We start from the raw sequence: 21,596 nt of genomic DNA on the forward strand, positions 1-21,596 counted from the left end.
GTCGATCACTGCACGTTTAATCTAGGTGAAGAGCCACTACACAGCACACACAGGGCTAGTTTCTAGCTTAAGGCACACCATTTCAAATCACAGCACGCAACACCCTCAACGCAGGAGGCACTGCAATTTATCAATCACAGCAACTTGAGAAATCACAGCAATCCACTCTCACCGTTTAAAGTGAAACCGTATGGATGTCCCGCTTATGACGATAGCTCTCCCACCTGTAACCTCCTCCCCCTCTGCACTACACAACGGCCTATATAAAACACACGCACATACAGAAATACATTTAACAACAATATTGGTCAAACTTAACTCGCCCGCTTGACGAGACCCTCCCCCGGGGTCTGAGCTTGTGATGCCGTCCAACTCCCCGGGGAGCGGCTTCGCTGGACGGCACAGACAGTATGAAGAGCAGTGGCGGCTCCTGCACTCTTCTAAAGCCCGGCCCTAACTTCCTACAGGAGGCAGCAAACCTCCCCTCCTCACACAGGAACCTCTGACCCCCTCTCTAACTATCTTCATCGCCGGCAGTCCTAAACGGCTGCGAACGACACCCTCCCTCCCAAGAGTGCCGAACCACAGCAGTCAGATCCCCTTTCCGTCCCCCGTCTGCTCTGTCCTTTGTCACCTTCCAGACGACCTCCCGCCCGCAATCACACACACACACACACCTGTACTCAATTCCCTTGATACACAGGTGATGCTAATTACGTCACCGATTGTGTCCCCAAGCATATTCACATCACACTACTTTATTACGATGCTAACAAACAACCGCTAGCTAACTTCCCATGAATGTAGGCATTTATTTGTCTAATAAATCCATCCCAACGTGTGACAACGCCTCGTCAAGGTCCTTAGGGTGACGCTGTTGATGCTTATTGTTGGTTTTATTTATAAAAATTATCATTTATGGCCAAATTGTCATCTTATGGGTGTTTATTGATCGGGTGGTCGGGTGGCGACTAGCCGTAACTCTCACGTGTTGCCATAGCAATGGCAAACATCCGGTCAAGCTCCGTCTCTTCTTCTGCGTTTTTGTAGAAGAAACAGCGCCGCATAAGGGCCTGGAATATGTACTACAGCGCGCTGAGTCGTTTGCAGTGGATTCGTCTGGATGCGGATTTTCTTGAAACGACGCCAAGGCAAAACGGAGAAAAAAAGTTAGTTTTGCTTCGTATGGACGGTCTCTGAGATATCTCCTATCATCAGAGGAGTTCGGCCTATGCAAATTACTCCCTTTGTTACGTAACGACGGGAGTTGAATCTGAACAGCCTGTAGGAGCGCCGTTGTACCAGTGGGTGGGCTGCAGAGACTATGCAGGAGTCGTTTGTTTTTCCTCATTCTGGGAGTTGACAGGCTCAGGGAGGACCAGTTTATAGGTGTAGAGAAAACCTGTTTTTCATAATATGGGACCTTTAATTGAACCTATATTTATTCAGGTTGTCTCATTGTGACATGGGGTCTCATTTTCAAGAGAGACCTGTTTAAGACAAACAATACAAAACAACTAGTTACAGACAGACATCAAGTGTACAAACAATACCACACACAAAAAAAGTAAACAATTACACACAGTCAGCCAGACAGACGTTATCAATAGTGTACAATAAAAGCAAGGTGCCAAGTGGAAACAGATTAAAATGATAAAAACAGGAACACGTTTCCAGAGATGTTTCCAGTGCTTTTTATTAAATTGAGTTTAAAATCCCCCAGTGGGATCAGATACACTGTCCTACTACTGGAAATACACACCACATGTTTACAGATGCACCACTAACAGTCCCCATCAAACACACATGAAATACAGTGGGATGATGATGATGATGGGGATGAGGAGGAAGAAGAGATTTACGTCTGCAGGAAACAAAGTTCGGGTTCAGAGCCACAGACAGGAAGTCAGACAGTAGAGACAAACCTATAAACTAACACTGACTGGCCAATGAACTCTCTTTGTATTGATGTTTCTTTGAAATCCTGCATATCCTCAATTATCCATCTCACTACAGATGGACTCTTACTGATTGGATAGCAAGTGACTGGAGTTGATTTCTGTGTTATTTGGTACTACATAGAAGTGAAGGAGCCCCAAAAATCAGCAAAAGCATCCTTTAAAATGCATTAAGGTTAAAGTCGTTAACAATAATTACAACCACGTCACAAGAAAGAAAGATAAATAATTCTGGTTTTATTTTGAAAAATCCTTCACATGCCGCGCGTGCCGCCGCTCGGTCTTTTATGGTTCGGACACGCCCCTCCTTGTCTCGTGACCGCAGACTCCACGGCCAATGAAGACGCACCATCTGTAAACATGGCGTCTGACTTTAGGTGGAGATGTGTAGTGCTCTTTCTGTGCACATATTTGCTCTGTATATTAGCAGCTGACATCAAAGATAAACAAAAGAAAAAGAAGGATATCCGAGACTACAATGATGCGGATATGGCGCGGCTCCTGGAGCAATGGGAGGTAACGTTAACGTGACGGGTTTCATACAGTCAGCCTTCACAGGTCAGCTAGCAGCTAGCCTAGCCGTTAGCTAGGTATGTAGCTAATGTAACTAGAACATGTGAGTACTGAAAACACGACGCTACATGGAGCTGCCGGTTTAAATGCGCAAGAAAGTGAAGTTGTAGGCATATTTGAAAAGGTGGCGATGCTTTTCATTTGTATGGATATTGTCATTCAATAGTCTACAAAAAATATGGAATATTGTTTTTTGATAACCAGCAGATACTCTGCATTGGTGAATACAATCTGTAAGAAGAAGGTGAAATAGAAATGAGGAATACTGGAAGTGTAACGTCCAGATTTTCTAAATATTCAGGAAGTAGGGGGGTTACTGCATGTACAGTATCCATGCATGTATACTGTCTGTATACGAGGCATGGGACAGTATGAACATTTCATGTCACGATTATCGTGCCAAAATAATTGTGCTTCACGATATTATCTTGGTAATAATGAAAGTGTGCTTAAAAGTCTTAAAATTGCAGCAATAATACTTGTATCACTTTACATTTTCAAGTATGTTTATTGTGCCACATAAGGCACAACCTTTTAGTGATGATCAATTTAATAAACTTAAATTAGTTTATCAAAAGTGTCATTCCGTGTCATTTCATTAAATGCCTAAAAAATGGCTTCTCAGAGTATGATGCCAAAAACTGTCTAAAACTACCCTTCATTCAATGATTTTTCATGAGGAAACTGTTGACAGTAGAGACCTAATATTTCTGATTTTTCCTATTAACAAGTGTGTATTGTTACTCGAATTTTTAGAGTACATTCTGAGATGGTCAGGTGGGAAGATTTTCAGAAATTTGATGAAATGACACGGAATGACCAAAGAATCATATGCGTTGCCTGCTAAATTAAAGAATACAATGAAGAAAATCTAGCTGTATTTGTCTACCAAGGCAGTGAGCTAGACAGCTTTTTCAAGTCACTCATGATGATATTGATTATCCTTATAACGGAAATTCACCACGATTTATGTGATAAACCTATATCGTCCCATCTCTACTGTATACAGCAGCGTGCAGGATTTTGGATGTGAAATATTGTGCTGGGCTGTAAGTTGGTGAAGTGAAGTCGTGTAAAGCATTTTAAAAACATTAGTTGTGTAGCCACTAAAAAAAGCACCAATAATAGTCAGATACATGTAATTTGATAGTTTTTCCTGAGAAATAATTTGGATCTATCTTAATCTCTCACGACTCATTGCCCATTATTTCTCTTTGTACCACAGGAGGATGATGACATTGAGGAAGGTGACCTCCCAGAGCACAAGAGGTCCTCCCCCCCAATCGATTTTGCCAAGGTTGACCCATCCAAGCCGGAAGAGCTGCTCAAGATGTCCAAGAAGGGCAAAACCCTGATGGTTTTTGCTACAGTGTCGGGGGATCCTACTGAGAAGGAGACAGAGGAGATCACAGGCCTGTGGCAGGGTAGCCTCTTCAACGCCAACTTTGATATCCAGAGGTAGAACAAGAACTTTCTTTCGCTCTATTTTATCAGGATAGGTACACGTACTACCAAATTGGTCTGCAATGAATGATTGTTGAACTTTCTATCGGTTGGACCATCCAATTGAAGGGGTAGTGTGGATTTCTGTGAAATAAAATAACGTTGTTGCCAAAGGGAAATGAAAATATAGCTTGCGTTGTCAGGGTTATAAGCAATTCTGTCATAATAGTAAATGGACCTGCATTTATATAGCACTTTTCCAGTCTTTCCGACCACTCAGATCGCTTTCACTACATGTCAGCATTCATTCTTAATCTATTATTACCTGTCATTCAATGATAAGGCATAGCCTAGGTGTATTTAAATCCAATACATACCTTGTGTAGGGACTAAGGCAAGACATCACTTTTTAAAAATATTTTTTAAGCTTCTTTTGAGCTTTTAAATGAAGCTTCCAGTGTCTGCTAATTCAGCTGCAGCGTCCCTTTTGTGTGTGCGGCAGCAAACCGTTGACTGAAGTGAATATGTTGTATTGAAAAGTTTAAACACCAACAAATAGGGATTGAAGCAGGGTATCTCATTAGATTAAAATATGTTGTGAATTGTGGTAATGATTATTTTCTGCATTTTTTGAGTTTTGAACAGAGGACTGAGACAGCGGTGCTCACAGTGCAGCATACACTCTACTGAATGTGTGTTTTTAAACAGTTAAATCTATGGTCTATGATTTGAAAGGTTTGAAAAAAGCATCCCCCCCCCCCCCCCACACACACACACACACACCCCTTCCCTCTGTGCTCCTTAATCCCTCCCCTCCGAGCTCGTATTGTCCTCTCCTCGGAGCCTCCCACAAAGCAGGCTAATGTCTCCGTTGAAAAAATAAACAATACTGCAGAGACAGAAATAGTTTTGACGCCGTCTAAAAACACAAAAACAAACTAACGGCAGCTTTTACAGTCATAGCCCAGCATCGGCATTAAAAGTTGTGTCACAACATCCACGATAAAGACGAAAGATTACCTGTTCCAGAGCTCTCAAGTTTTTTAACTTAGTTCAGAGTGAGATTTTGGCTGACCGTGCAATGCCTTCACGTCGTGGCGAGTTTCGAGAGACGAAACTCGCCGCCTCCCGCAAGCTCTCGAAAATCTTTTAAACTGACCGTTGTCAATCTAAAATAAAGACAGATTCAGCAAAGCTTATTTCTCACATAAAATGTTTTCAGAAACACATTTCGGTGAACTATTTTCGTAAAATAAGAGAACGTTTTTTTAATTATCCCGGTAATTTGTCTGCACGAGAAATACTAGATGTGGCGTGTGAGCGTGTGAACAGGTTGAAATGCGTGTGACTTGAGAGCCCTGCTGTTCAACAGAAACTCCGCTTTGTCAGCATCGCTCTTCAGAGCCATATCTTCGCGGAGCTTTCGCCACCGTTCAAATGATGACCCGAGATTTACTCGCGTTTGAGCCCTCTTTACGCTGCATCTCCGCTTTGTGTCTGTCTTTTCAGTGACAGACTTTCTCTTTCTTTCAGCCTTTGCCGGCGGGACACGCAGGGGCCGCTTGCTACTGCCACACTGCTTTCCCTCCATACCTGAACTGCTCAGGGCAACAAGCGTCTTGTCTGCTCGTAGTTTCAAATGAAGTGGGTCGGGACGAGGCGTGAGCAGGAGCAGGAGAGTGAGCGAGGATTGGATCGGAAAATTGATCCAATAGTAGCCATGTGGACCGGATGGCTCCTATTGGATCGATTTTTGCTCAATTGACAAATCTTTCAAATCGTAGACCAGAGCTTTAACACAACAAGTTTATAGGGATTCATAAGGGAGAGAAATGATGAACACAGGCACAACCATGACTGTTTGGTACATTTTTAAGTCAATACAATTCAATTCAATTAAAAAAAACTATTTTTCCCCAGGGGGGCAATTAAGGGCACATAGAGTAGACGCAAAACAAGGCAAGCAACAAAAACTACCTTGGGATTTATGACCCTGAAAGCACCCACTTCACCAGGAGGAAATCCTGCAGCATGCTCTCCTTCTGTAGCAGCATTTTGATTCTCTGTCATTTTTCTGTAATTTAAACGAAACTGTTAATGAGGGACTTAGATAGATGACACTGATATAGATTGTTTTAGGCATCTAAAATATGTCCACAGCAATAAATTATTTGCACCCGTCTTGATACTCCCATCTACTGTACACTGACTAAGTACCTCATACAACCCCACTACTAAACATCACAACTATCCTTTCAATACGCCAATACTTTGAACCCAGCTATCAACTGTGAGAAACAAAGTGGAAGGTATGCAAGAACTAGGAAAAAATCCTATGAATAACAATAGTCGCCCCGAGCACTGGTCCCCTCAGCTATTTCATAGCTGTAGGGGGCCAGTGCTCGGTGCGATTGCCCCGTGGCCCTAATGAAGCCTTCTGAAGTTTTGGGTGCTGAACAGAGAGCGCCATCTATTGGGCTCAGAAAATAAAGAAAATGCTTCACGAAGCTTCATTTGGACATCACTAGTGCTGACCAAAGATCTGAAGCTGTGAAAACAGTGACATCTAGTGGTTTGTAAAGATGATGTCAGCTGTTCCAAGCACACAACATCGAGTTGACCTCATGTTCTAGATCCAATCCCATTCCTGTCTCGCTACATTTTTATGATCCAGGTCCACTTAAATGCTTTTCTCTGGTAAGCCAACCAAGACACACATACATTACTTTTTATTTGTCCTTTACAATCTTCACAAAAAAGTGTTCTTTATGTGGTAAAGATATCAAAATGAGTTTTCTTCTTGACAAAATGTGAACTAAAGTGGAAGCACTGTTTTTTTTGTTGCCATTTTAAGAGTTTTAAGCATCTTTTGGTGATAATCGGGATAATAATGTTGATAGCAATTTATTTTTTTCCATGATAACTATGATGTGAAATTTCCGTATCATCCCATATCTATACAGCCTTGCCAAAATATCCAGGGTAAGGAAGCAGTGACACAGACACTGAATGCAGCAGCATTACAATGAGTGTTAATTAGGGATGCACATTTTTAATTTTTTTTATGACCGAAAACCGACGCTCATTAACCGATTAATAACCGTTAACTGATAAGATTAAAATGCGCTATTGAGTGTCTGTGACCCATTCAAAAGTACCGTGGCAATTTTTTTTTCTTATGGGCTTTATTTTTAAATGTGCAAATACAGCCAAATAAACACCAACCAAATAAACAAAAACAACGAAATATTAGGATTGTTCACATCTCAAACACCTGCAGCACTGCTGAACAGAATTAAACATAGAGAGAGAAAAAAGACAGCAGCGCTGTAAACGATTCAAAACAGATTGAAATTTGTTTAACTTCAAATATCAAATAGCCTAGTCAAAACAGTGCCGTGCTGCATACTTAAGAAAGTTATATCTATCTATAATTGCACGAAGTCCTCCCGTGTAACCAAGAAAATAAGTCTGACCCGTGTGTCAAAATATTCTAAATAAAATAAATAGCCATATACGCCACCAGAAAAAAGATAAATAAATAGCAATAGCCACCAGATAAACAAAACTTACATACACATGAATCCACTCGGTGCTGCAACTATAGCCGGAAAAAAAACCTCTCCTTTTTTAACGAAATGTTCAGCCCTCAAAATAAAATAAATGGGCCAGGCAAACCCCAGTCCTCTCTCGCCATAGCGGATTTGTTTTCTTTTTACTGGTTTTTATTAAGAAAAAGCAGCATGTCGACATGCTCTGGGGTCAGCCTGGTGCGCAGTCTGTTTACCGTGAGACCCGCAGCGGAGAATACGCGCTCAGATGGCACCGATGTCCCGGGAATGCAGAGGTAGCGCCGGGCCAGAATGGCCAGCCTCGGGAAGCGCGTTGGATTTTCCACCACTCAAGAGGATCAGTGTCCAGTGATGGTAGATTGTCTGTCATGTAGGTGTCCACCTCTGCTTTTGGGTCATTTCCTTGTTGAGGAGAGCTGTAGTCGTCTCCCAGGAGCAACATCATGGCACTGTCCTGGAGGCGCCGGACTCCAGCCTGGGCAGCAGGCACCGCTGCGTCTTCATTCTCCCCGGCAGCACCACCTGCCCCTTCTTCACCTGCAGCGACAGGCTCATCTTCATCATTTCCAGTGGTCGCTTCCATGTTAGCACAGAGTTCAAGGAGTTTTGCTTTTGTGGCTTCTTTTTCCCCTGAAGAAAAAAACCTCAGATGTTTATGCCGTGGATCCAGGACAGAGGCGATCAGTGCTGGTTTGGTAATGGTCACCAACTCGTCCGTGCCCACCTGTGGTGAAAAATATATTCTAATTCATGCCCCTTTTAATTCATAACAAAACACTGCATAATAATAATAATAATAATATTAATTAGTAATTAGCTCACCCCCATGCGGTCACACAAGGACTGTCGAACCTTCGCCTTGAACTCTTTAACTCTCGGACTTTCATCTTCAGCGCTGATCAGGTGTTTGTTAATAAGGCTGAAGGTGATGGGGTAAATGTTCGAAACTGACACCTCCTTTTCTGTGGACATGACAGTGGTCGCACATTTCAGCTTCTCCAACACTGGCAAAATCTCCTCCATTATCTGCCAGTGTTCATCTCTTATCTCCAGGGTTCTTGCTTCTTGTAATTTTGTAACTGTTCGGTCGGACAGAACAGCTGTCACTGCCCACCGTTGTTCAAGGAGTCTTGCCATCATGTCACACACAGAGTTTTACATGACTGGATAAGCTTGTGCTTCGGAAGACACATTTGGTCCTGTTTGGCCTCCAGTGCCTTGCATGCAGGTGTGCTGTGGTTGAAGTGCCTGACAAGCCGCCCCGCTGCAACAATAACCCGATGCACAAACACGTTAAATCCGTCATTTACCGCCAGCTGCAGTGTATGCGCAAAACAGGGGAGCGAGTCCCAGCTGACCCGTCCGGGAGAGTTGGCTGCCACAATGTTGCGCGCGTTGTCGTGGACGCATGCAGTCACTTTCCCACTGAGTCCCCACGTCTCCACCGCATCAACGAGCTTAGCTGTGAGGTTATCAGCTGTGTGTCTCACTGGCAAACTCTGAGTTAACAGGACGGCGGAATTAACTTTCCAGTCCTCATCGATATGGTGACATGTTATTGTCACATAGCTCTCTGTTGTGAGCGCAGTCCAGCAGTCCGTCGTAATGGCCACGAACTTAGTATTCGCAAGTTGCGTTTTCAGTTTGTTTTTCCTCTCCTCAAAACGGGCCTCTAATCGACGGGTAATGGTCGGTCTTGATGGAATTGTGTAATTAGGCTCGACATAGCCCAGTAGCTCCTGAAACCCGTCGCCACTGACCACGCTGATAGGCAAAATGTCTTTTTCCACCATTGAACAAATTTTCTGTGTTATCTCCTCAGACCGCCGCGCGTCGCATCTTCTCCCTGCCATCATGGCGGGTAAAGTTTGCTGTGATGGTCCTCCATCACCTGGATGTTTGCTTCGCAAGTGGTACTGCATTGTACTGGTACTGCTTGAATATTTCAGTGCTGTACCGCATTTTTTGCAAATAACCTCATCTCCTTTTCGGTCGAAATTGTCCCACACAGAACTCCTTTTTGCGCGCTTCATTTTTGCTGTTAAGTGGGCTGTGGCGGAAAGCACGTGTTGTCACGTGTTAAAAAAAAAATTAACCGTTAGTATTAATCGGTCAAAGTTCCTGTTATCGGTTAACGGTTAAACGGTTAACCATGTGCATCCCTAGTGTTAATCTGTGCTAACGTCCTCCTGCAGGTTTGTGGTGGGCTCAAACAGGGTGATCTTCATGCTGCGGGATGGCAGCATGGCCTGGGAGGTCAAAGACTTCCTCGTGTCTCAGGAGCGCTGCGCTGACGTCACCGTGGAGGGACAGGTGTTCCCTGGGAAGGCTGCCAAGAAGGATGATGCCAAATACAAGCAGCAGAATGAAGTGAACACCAAGAAGAAGAGCAAGAAGAAGACTGAAAGCAAGAAGCCTGACTTGGAGGGGAACAGCGCCAAACATCTGAAACAAGAGCTCTGATGGAGTACCACTGAGTCCCCGGTCCCCGAGTCAGTTTCGGACTGAACTGATGAGTCCTGTTGGGCACACTAACCCTGACTGCTGAGCTGTTATCATTGAGAGGTGGATCTCCCTCATTGGAACATGTCACGTTGACAGTACATTGGTGAAATATTGGTTTAACAAATCAGTGCTGTCTGGTGTCTTGTCACCAAATAAAACTACTAGATATTGTTTAAAAGGTACTTATTTCTTCTGTGTCCAGAGCCATGTTCTCTCCTGGTGTAGACATTCATCCAGTCTTCAGAAGGTCCTGGTTTGGGTTTCCTTTCTTTATCCACATTCAGCAGCACATTGAGATATGATTCATAAGTAGCACCCACATTTTCTGTTTGATTTTTCACTGATTACGAAAATAAAACCTTTTTATATGATCATTGCTGAGGCTTGAATTCCATCTGTTCACACAGCAGAGATCAGTAGACATCCATCGTCATGGGTCACTGCCTATCCTGTTCAGGCTGAGTGGTTTTAATGACTTCCACATGCTATACTTAACATTTCTTAATACTTTTTTGGACAATACTAGAGCTGTCCCAAATGATTATTTTTCAAACGATCAATCTAGCTATTCTTTTACGATTAATCAACTAATGTAACAATTATTTATTTAGATAAATCTAACGATTTATTTTTCAATTATCGATTATTTCACATTACTTGATCAATGTAATTATTCACACAATATGGATATCAAAACATTTATTAACGTTTTAATATTTAAACATTTCTTTAACATGGCAGTTGGTACAAACTAATGAGACCAACAACTGCTTAGTGCAATGTACTGTTATGAAACTCAAATAAAACCGGTATTAAAGAGGGAGCCATCACAACAGTTTTCTTCTTCTGATACTTCTTTTTGTTATTAGCCTATTATTATTATTACTGTATTTATAATCAAAGGTATGGCAGACTATGAAGGATTGGGTTTAACGCGAACAAACATTAATTTCCTATGAATTATTCACAATAAAAGTACCAACGTACTTTGTTATTTTAAAGCTTTTATTGTGAAGCGTCAGAAACCGGAAATGTCGGGTTTCCATGAGATGTAACTTAACACGAGTCCTATTCTACGGAGCCCCCCTGGTGTCAGTCAAGAAAAAAAAAAAGCCATGTACTAAACTGAGGGAACGGATTGCTAAACCGTGCGCACGGTTTACTAAACTGAGGGAACGGATTGCTAAACTGAGGGCATGGATTGCCAAACCGTGCGCACGGTTTACTAAACTGAGGGCACGGTTTAGCAATCCGTGCCCTCGGTTTGGCAATCCGTGCGCACGGTTTGGCAATCCGTTCCCTCAGTTTAGTACATGTTTTTTTTTTTTCTTGACTGACACCAGGGGGGCTCCGTATTATTCAGCTGAAAAAACACGAAACGGAAAAAAAAGAAGAAATACGTTTTCTGAAAGTAGTAACATAAACTGAACTTCAGACCACAGAGTTCCAGTTAGAAGCTACAAAAGTCCTAAGAGCGAAACACAGAGACTTTTAAACGTCTTTGCTGCCGAGTTCCGGCATGCAATCCGAAACGCACTTGAGAGGATCCGCCGGAACTCGTCATAAACACGTCAAGTTCCCACCACGTCAAGTCGAACACAGGTGCACTTCACGGACTTTTTTTAATAATTTTTTTTATTTAAACTTTATTAATAATTATATACATAACAAAAACTATCGCACCAGGGGAAACTTCATGGACTTTGCACAAAGAATATGGTCTACCCAGTGGGGCTGGCTTTCTTCGTCTCTGACGAGTTCGAGCCGAGGCATTTGAACTCCCGGGGTGCAGTCGAATAGTCTTTTTTGCTTAGGAAGGTTCCTAACTGAAGAAGTGACCCAGAAGTAAACAAGTGGCCGCCATGATAAGAGCCGTTCGGATTCTCTAAATGCAAAGGAAAGGAGCTCCAATGCTTCCTTTCAGAGCTCCTTTAGCATAGGATGCAACGGACCTTCCTATGCGAAAGGAAAGGAGATTACGCCGACCCACAATTCTTTGCGAGAGCAACATTTAAAGTGCCGCACACCTCGGCCGTTCATGAAAACAAACGATATGTGCATTTACATATTTAACAATTACTTTCATGCATATAGTAATTGGAATAGTGTTGATAAATGTGTGTGGACAGTGATAATAATTGAATGGTATTTTTTTTATTTATTTCAATCATGTTACAAACTTGACAAATACGAAACTAAAACCACAAATGAAACGTAAATAAAACAAACGGTCAAACAGGAAGGAGGAGCTGCTGGACCTGAAGCCGGTCAGTGAACCAGCTGTTTATAAAACCAACATGTGGAGAAGTGGACGATGCGCCTTTTGTAGTCCAGTATTGTAGTTTCTCCAGCGCAGACGCACGTCAATCGCCGGTGCCGATCATCAGCTGTCAATCATCAGCGGCCGCGTTTTAATGACGTAGCTTAGTGAAAGTCCGGTCGAATTCTCTGAGCACCGCGGCCGTCTTTTCCTAAGTCCTTTTGAGTTCTCCTATCGCCTTTCCTTAACCCCGTGACGTTTTCCCCAGAGGTCAAGGAATAGGAGTTAGGAATAGGAGTTAGGACCTTATTTTTTGACTATTCGACTGCACCCCCGTTGTTGACGGAGGCTGAGGAATTTTCTCACGTGGGAAATACCACGTGGTAATTCTAACCAACTAGGGCAACGTTGAGGGGAGTGTCTTATGTCCGCACTTATTTCAGACCAGGCGAATTCGACTTGATGTAGCCGCCTGCAGCGCGCTACCTAACGTGATGTATTGTGGGTTGAAAGCGATGCATGATGGCTAGAATTGTGTCCGACTTAGGAGCCGACTGCAAAGACGTCACAGGGTCGCGACCATATCACGTGACCCTGCATGCATGCATTTGCCTCGCAAAACAAGGCATTCTGGGAAAAAAACGTCACAAATGCTGGTGATAACTTCCCTTTGCGACATGTCACATGACTTTAAAAACTTGCGGTATCTCCAGGTACCTCCCTTCGCATGCTTTTCTCTGCAGATGGTCTGAAATAAGTGCGGACATAAGACACTCCCCTCAACGTTGCCCTAGTTGGTTAGAATTATCACGTGGTATTTCCCACGTGAGAAAATTCCTCAGCCTCCGTCAACAACGGGACTTCAAATGCCTCGGCTCGAGTTCGTCAGCGACGAAGAAAGCCAGCGCCACTGGGCAGGCCATATTCTTTGTGCAAAGTCCGTGAAGTTTCCCCTGGCGCGATAGTTTTTGTTATGTATACAATTATTAATAAAGTTTAAATAAAAAAATAAAATAAAAAAAGTCCGCGAAGTGCACCTGTGTCCGACTTGACGTAGTGGGAACTTGGCGTGTTTATGACGAGTTCCGGCGGATCCTCTCAAGTCTCGTTCATGCATCGGCGCAAATGCATGCGATCCGAAACGCGCCCGGTGGCTGCAACTGGCTTGTCCACACCTCCGCTACAGCGGAATGGTTCTCATTGGTTAAAAGTTCAATGACGTGTGTTTAGGTCCGCACTCGGCGGCCACCTTGTGGTGAAATGATACTTTTTATTTTGGTCGCATTGATCTCATGGCTTGATCTAAAGTTCCGTGCATTGTGTTGTGAGTAGGCCTATTATATGTGAGGTCTGGTTAATACAAACATAGAATGATAATACAAATATACTGGGAAAAAATAATGCCTTCCACATGTTGCCTTGCGTGTGTGTGTGTATGTATGTATTTATGTATATATGTATGTGTGTGTGTGTGTGTGTAATATATATATATATATATATATATATATATATATATATATATATATATATATAAAACATATCCTCTTTGGTTTGCTGCTGTGTTCTATCGCTTGAGCACTATAGTCACGTTGACTTTGTTGTCCGACTTGACGGCGTTTGGCTGCCGTCTCTTTTAGAGCCCGCCCCCTCAGACACCTGCAGTTCTCGTCGGCGTGGTAAGTCAAGTCAAGTCAAGCCAAGACCATCCCGAACAAGCCTACCATCTGCACAGAAAAGCATGCGGAGGGAGGTACCCTGGAGATACCGCAAGTTTTTAAAGTCATGTGACATGTCGAAAAGGGAAGTTATCACCAGCATTTCTGACGTTTTTTTCCCAGAATGCCTTGTTTTGCGAGGCAAATGCATGCGCATGCATGATTCGAAACGCGCCTAATGAGTCTCTCACAAAGGGGAGAGGGGGTCTGTCCCGGGCCGCAGCCCCCTGGCTGCTGTCACTCCGCCCCGCAGGAGCTGCTGCTGACAGACGGCCAGAGACGTTTAAGGAACGGAGTCGGTGTGGATTTAATGATCGCTTAGCGCCGCTCACGTCTACGATGCCCTATTAATATTACTTAAAAAAAAACACTTAGGCCAGCAGCGGGAAACTTACCGCCACCACTGGACTGGATTGTGGGGCAAGAGTTCTAGGGGTGCCCAACTCCGGTCCTGGAGAGCCACTGTCCTGCATGTTTTAGGTTTCTCCCTTGCTCTTACACACCTGATTCTAAGGGCTGCGTTTCGGATCGCATTGGCTGCGTTTCGGATCGCATGCATTTGCGCCGATGCATGAACGAGGCTGTATTCGAAACCGCATACTATACTGCTAGTACGTACTGATTTGGCCAAAATGTAGTATGCAGTATGCAAACAAAAGCAAAACCTGCAGTATGCGAAAAGTTCCCGGATGTCGTACTGATTCGGAGAATATTTCCAGTATGCATCCGACCAGTCTACTCTGCCTACTGTTTCCCACAATGCAATGCGCTGGAGCCTGGATAAATCGAGTAATGACGGAGCAAGAGAGCGTTTCCAGGGGAATACAAACGCCGGAGCAGTACGCCGTTTATATTTGTTATATTTGTTTACATAAGTACAGTGCATAGGCTACTTGATTATTGTGACGAAAGCTATATAGGTACAATAGAAATCCAGGCTGTTGTACATATGAAATGAAAAAAAATACTCTGTTAATTCAAACTTTTTTTTATTAATATTTGGTGATTTCTGTACATGCAGAGCTCCCGAGACAGCGCTATATACTGTATACTGTCCACTACAAACAGCGGTTAAGATAACTGGCTTGCTGTCTCCCCCGGGACGACGACGCATGTTGGCCGGCGGAACACCTCTGGAGACGGGCAGCTGCCTCTGAGACGACCCGCTCCTTCCGGAGCTTCACTTCTCCGAAAACATCGAGGCAAATTACTAAACAGCTGTCATTTGGGTAAACTAACCGCACATTGGGGATCTAAACGGTTACTTTCTCGCATGAAAAAATATAAAAATGTAATAAAGTGACATAATAACAGCGCTACAGCGGGAAATAAAACAGCTTTGCGCCTGTTTTACAACTACCGCTGCCGGTCGCCACGAAATGCATTCTGGGAAACTTGCATACTGCATACTGCGGTGTGAACGGCGTCTGTCTGCTGGGCCGTTTCTCAATATGCGTTCTTCTCTGTACTTCTGTTCTTGTGGACTTGAGAAACGTCATCAGCGTCGGACCGAGTACTGTTCCAATTCAAAGTTCGCATCTGGCCAAGTACGGTCAAATACCCCGGATGTGTTCTTGCCCCGCCCATTTCACCGAGGATGCATCGGAGGAGACTTGTGTGGACTTTGGGCAGTTACGTATCCCAGAATGCATTTCAATAAAGCAATGGCGGAGGAGAAGACGCACAATTGTAAGTTAACGTTAGAAGTTTTGAAATAATATTCATATTTGTATAAAAAGAAAACATCATATTATATCCTCATATAATATATAATAAAATATACAAATGAAACGGAGTTGTTTTTTATAGTGTTTATTTTATTTTAACCAGTGAAAATAACCGGAAGTTGAACGCCGTCAACCGGCAAAAACGATGACGTCATCAAGTACGTTCCTGTTCCAAATGCAGAAAAAACACCGTCCTCCCGTTCTCCCGTCCTCCCGTACCCCGGGAGTTCGTTCTTCCAACTGAACTCCGCAAGTCTAGACTCCCGGAGTTCACGAGTTCGAACTTGGCGTACTGGGTATTTTTTTTAAATTTAAACTTTATTAATAATTGTATACATAACAAAAACTATCGCGCCAGGGGAAACTTCACGGACTTTGCACAAAGAATATGGCCTGCCCAGTGGCGCTGGCTTTCTTCGTCGCTGACGAACTCGAGCCGAGGCATTTGAAGTCCCGTTGTTGACGGAGGCTGAGGAATTTTCTCACGTGGGAAATACCACGTGATAATTCTAACCAACTAGGGCAGAGATCTTCAACAGGGGGTCCGGGACCCCTAGAGGGTCCGCAGAGTTACTGCAGGGGGTCCCCGAAATTATTAAAAATGTCCAAAAATCAACCTTAATATGAATACCACCTATATTAACAAATATAAATCTTCCTGACCGTGGGGGTCCTTGGCCTGAAAACGTTGAAGACCTCTGAACTAGGGCAACGTTGAGGGGAGTGTCTTATGTCCGCACTTATTTCAGACCATCTGCAGAGAAAAGCATGCGAAGGGAGGTACCCTGGAGATACCGCGAGTTTTTAAAGTCATGTGACATGTCGCAAAGGGAAGTTATCACCAGCATTTGTGACGTTTTTTTCCCAGAATGCCTGGTTTTGCGAGGCAAATGCATGCGCATGCTTGATTCGAAACGCGCCTATTCATTTGCGCCTATGCATGCACGAGATTTGAGAGGATCCGCCGGAACTCGTTATAAACACGTCAAGTTCCCACCACGTCAAGTCTTTTTTTTTTTTTTTAACTTTATTAATAATTATTATACATATCAAAAACTGTCAAGCCAGGGGAAGAGAGAAAATAAATAAAGGTATAAATATACAAAGAGAGAGAAAGGGAAAAAACAATCATATTAATTAAATAAAAACTTATGTAAAATAGAGTTTGTTTTTAAAGCCTTTGGTAATTGAAGTCCATTCCTGCAAAAAAAGTGTAAAATTTGGTTTGCTGTTAGTCCATTTCTTTTTATGTATGTGAAATTTACCTAAATATAAAACAAGTTGTACAAAAAAATATATATATATTTTCAAAGTAAAACAAAATGTCCTTTTCGTGTAGTGAATGTCCAGTTTTGTTTTCAATACACTTTTGTACATTTAACCAAAACATTTGACAATATAAACAATGAAAAAATAAGATAGATTATTATAGATTCATCTAACAAACCACAGAAATCACAGGAATACTCAATATCAAGTTTAAATCTTTCTAGTGTTTTTTTTTGCTGGATATATTTTATGTATAATTTTGTAAGATACTTCCTCGATCTTGTTATTCAGACAAAATTTACTGATCAACCACATTTTTTTCCAATTCACTTCTTTATAAAGAGACTTCCAAAAAAAAATAGCAGAAGGAATAGATACATTTATCAAAAGGTTCCTGATGTATTTATTTGTACATTTGTGAGTTGTGATATCAACATTCCCCAGAAAAATATTGTTTATAGGAGCTGTCATAATGATCAGTTGTATAACCAAAAAGAAGTTGCAACACATTCCTGGGGATAGCATTAAAGATTACATCATATTCTTTTGATGTAACTTCTATACTAAATTTAGAAATAAATTCTTCATAAAGTAATAACTGACCATCAGTTTTCATGAGTGGTAAAACTAAAAAAATACCATTATTGATCCAGTTTTTGTTATACAAAGATCTATTTTTATATTGAATACTCCTGTTGTTCCAAATGTAATAGTTTGTAGGTGAAAATTTGTGTTTGTACAACATTTTCCAAGCCAGCAGAGCTTGCTTGTGAAAATTAGCTAACTTCACAGGTAATTTATCAGGGTTATAATCACATTTTAGCAAGAATTTGAGACCTCCAATTGAATTAAAAATGAATTTAGGGAAAGCATTCCAAATATTATCATCTTCATTAATTCATTTTGTTAGCCATTTAATTTTAAAATTATTATTTAATGTTTCAAAACTTAGGACTTCCAGCCCTCCATTTTGTCTTGTGTTACATAATATCTCTTTTTTTAGATAATGACATTTATTTCTCCATATAAAATTGAATACAATTTTATCAAGTTTTTTATATATTGTGTTACATAAACCCAAAGTCAGAGACACATAAACGGCTCGTGACACTCCTTCAGCCTTGGAAAGTAAAACTCGGCATTTTAATGAAAGATCTCTCATTAACCACATGTTAAATTTCTTTTTAATTTGTTCAACAATTGGGTTGAGGTTTGAGTTGTTACGAAATTTTTCATTTTTATTAATCACAATACCCAAATATGTGAATGTAGTCTTTACAGGAATACCATTTATCTCCAACAAGTCACATTCTTTTAGTGGAAACAACACTGATTTACCTAAATTTATTTTTAGTCCCGATAGCTTGGAAAACATCTCTATACATTGGACTGCTTTGGCAACTTCATGTTTATTCGATAAAAAAATTGTAGTATCGTCAGCAAGTTGTGATAATTTAAATTCTCTATCTACCGCCATAATACCATTAAATGAAGCTTTTTTTTATGTGTGTAGCCATAATTTGTGTGACAAGAATAAATAAAAAGGGACTTAATGGGCAACCTTGTCTTATACCACAGTTTATGTTAAATCTTGGAGTAGTGCCAAGGGCCAGTCCAATAGAGCTGTTGCAATTTTTATAAAGTGTATTGACTGCTTTTCAAAACCTTTCACCAAAACCAAAGCTGTGTATAGTTTTGAACATAAATCGATGACTTATTGTATCGAATGCTTTATAAAAATCGACAAATAAAATAAAACTATCATCTAAAATATAATCTTTATAATTAATCATGTCCAAAACTAAACAGATGTTATTACATATATTTCTGCCAGGCATAAAACCTGATTGTTCCTCCTCAATTATATCTTCTAATCCTAGTTTTAATCTTTTAGCAAAGATCATAGCAAAAATCTTGGCATCATTATTTAATAGGCTAATTGGTCTCCAATTCTCAATACTTAATTTAATCTTCTTTTGGTTTAGGAATCAATTTAATAAGTCCTTGTCGAAGAGTAGGTGGTAATTCTCCTTTGTCTATGGCTTCTTCGAATACAGCAACTAAGAACGGGGCTACGTTTTTGACAAATGTTTTATAAAATTCATTTATCAGACCATCACTACCAGGAGACTTGTTGTCTTTTAGGGAACCAATACACTTCTGAACTTCAATCAAATCTATCTTCCGGTCACAGGTTAATTTAAATCCTTCATCAATACCTCTGATGTCATTTTCAATTCCTTTAATAAATAAATCAATGTTATCTCCACTTTCATTATCATTAGAATATAACCTCTGATAGAAATCAGCAACATGTTGAGAAATATTTTTTTTGTCTTCACAAATCTGGTCATTCATTTTAAGTTTAGATAGGGAAGAAACTTCATAGTTCCTTTTTTCTAAATTAAAAAAATATTTTGTACACTTTTCCCCTTGTTCTAACCATTTCCGTCTGGACCTAATAAAGGCACCTCTGGCTTTTTCTTCATACATTTTTGTCTAATTTGAGTTGTAGAGCTGCTAATTCTCCAAGTTCCCTTTCAGAAAGACCTACTTTTTCAGAGAATCTAATTATTTCTGTAATTATTTGGGTTTCATTCTCTCTTTTACTTTTAGCAATTCTCTTCCCAGTTATTATAGCTAAATTCCTAATCTCAAATTTCATTAATTCCCAACACTTTCCAAAATTGTTTAATGTATTAGCTTGTCTCCAATATTTTTCAATAATATCCTGGGTACCCTTTTTAAATTGTTTGTTCTGTAATAGTGTTTTATTTAATTTCCAGTAATCTCTATTGGAGTCACTTTTTAATAAAGCCATGTTGACCTTAATCATAACAGCTTGGTGATCAGTAAAAACCGCGGGCTCTATTATAATTGATTCCACTCTATTTTCAATGTCTGAGGAGATCAACCAAAAGTCCAAACGAGATAGTTGAGATTTGTCCTTGTTTGACCATGTATATGAGTTGTGGTTTGGATTTTTGTGTCTCCAGATATCAATGAGGTCCATACTACTACAGATATTGACTAATTCATTCCCTACTTTGTTCTTTGGGGGCCATCTGTCCATGGAATCATCCGACACTGTATTGAAATCACCTCCCCATAATACCTTGGCAGTAGGAAATGTTAATAATAGTTTATTTATTTTACCTTTTATTGTAAACAAAGTTTTGTTATTTTGTTTATTGTTATAGCCATATATATTAGTGATGACAAATTGAGAATGGTCAATGTCCACAAGAAGTATTAACCACCTACCATTTTTGTCCGAGAGATGTTTAATTATTTTGCCTTTAAAATTTCCCTGTAATATAGCGACCCCTGCTGACCTGTTACTTCCAAATGATAACCACACATTTTTCCCCCATTGATTCCTCCAAAATGCAACATCTGCTTCTGAAGCATGGGTTTCCTGAATAAAATAAAAATCAGCACCTTTGTTTTGACAATACAAAAATAAACACTTTCTCTTTAACACGTTTCTAATACCCCTGGCATTTACAGAAAGAATGGAAATTGACATTAAGAACACGAACAACACAGAAAAAAAACAACTTTAACCAATTGCTAGTTTTTCTTCTCAACTGTTAACTGTACCTGCAGGAAACACTGCACTAATAGACCTTATTGCCATATTAATAACTCGTGTACTTCATAAAGCTATAAAACATATTGGAATAAAAGATTCCAAAACATAGCAGTACACTTTACTTCCGTTTACATTGTACTTTACCTGTCACATTATTTTATTTCTTTCCCATTCACAAACGCCCTATTTCCAACAAAGTAGGCCTTGTCACCCCTCTTTCTTGCTTCTTCCACTGTTGGCCATAAACGCCTGCGTGCGTCTCGGTCAGCTGCTGTCAAATTCTCTTTGAAGTGTAGTCGGTGGTTCTTCAGGTAGTTGTTAGCCTTGGAGCCTTTCCATAGGACATCTCTGGACGATCCTCGATAAGAACCTGATGATCACTGGACGCGGTGGCTGGTCCTTTCCTCCATCCTTTGGTCTCCCTATTCTGTGAGCAACATCCACCGCTGCTACGACCAGCTCCGCCTCCACGACAGGTAGCACAGCTCGACAGATGTCCTGGACTTGAGATTTGATGTTGGTATCATCTTTTTGGGGAACCCCGTGCAGTCGGAGATTATGCCGTCTACTGTAGCGGTCAGTCTCATTCACTTTCTGCTCCATCTCGTTCACTTTCTTCTTAAGCAGCTCACAAGAGTTTTTTAGAGCTACGTTTTGTATTTTTAAGTCGACAACTTCTTGATGGCAGAAATCCAGTGACTTTTTCAAACCGTCAATTTGGACGGTGTTGTAGTGAACAGCTTTATCCTTTTGGTCTGCTCTTTCGTTTATCTTCTCGGTGACAGCTGAGATTATTGTGTTTTGTAGCTCGAACAGTGACGGTTGCTCTTGTGACTCATTCCTGCTGCTTTTGCTTTTTTAGCAGTGTGCTTCATTGGAGTGTTCGGAGAAGAAATGACCCTGAGTCAGCTCGGCAGGCATAAGAGTGCATGTCTTTAATGTTTCGTTTGTCTTTAAGAGCAACCTCCATATTTTCGAC

At 41.1% G+C, this 21,596-nt stretch overlaps 1 protein-coding gene across 1 annotated transcript; it reads left to right on the forward strand.

Moving 5' to 3' along the window:
* The first annotated feature begins 2,285 nt into the window (after positions 1–2,285).
* Positions 2,286–10,425, forward strand: mesd (mesoderm development LRP chaperone). The gene is made up of 3 exons (XM_084007370.1): positions 2,286–2,474; positions 3,757–3,989; positions 9,742–10,425. Exons 1-3 carry the CDS (start codon positions 2,319–2,321, stop codon positions 10,007–10,009), a joined length of 657 nt encoding a protein of 218 aa, XP_083863496.1. The 5' UTR covers positions 2,286–2,318; the 3' UTR covers positions 10,010–10,425.
* Positions 10,426–21,596: the final 11,171 nt, after the last annotated feature.

This window comes from Eutrigla gurnardus (assembly GCF_963514095.1).
Source record: "Eutrigla gurnardus genome assembly, chromosome: 1".
Lineage (NCBI taxonomy): Eukaryota > Metazoa > Chordata > Actinopteri > Perciformes > Triglidae > Eutrigla > Eutrigla gurnardus.

Coding starts and splice junctions, on each gene's coding strand:
- mesd (XM_084007370.1), top strand. CDS start 2,319: ATGGCGTCTGACTTTAGGTGGAGATGTGTAGTGCTCTTTCTGTGCACA. Junction 2,475..3,756: donor GGCTCCTGGAGCAATGGGAG/GTAACGTTAACG, acceptor TTTGTACCACAG/GAGGATGATGACATTGAGGA. Junction 3,990..9,741: donor GCCAACTTTGATATCCAGAG/GTAGAACAAGAA, acceptor GTCCTCCTGCAG/GTTTGTGGTGGGCTCAAACA.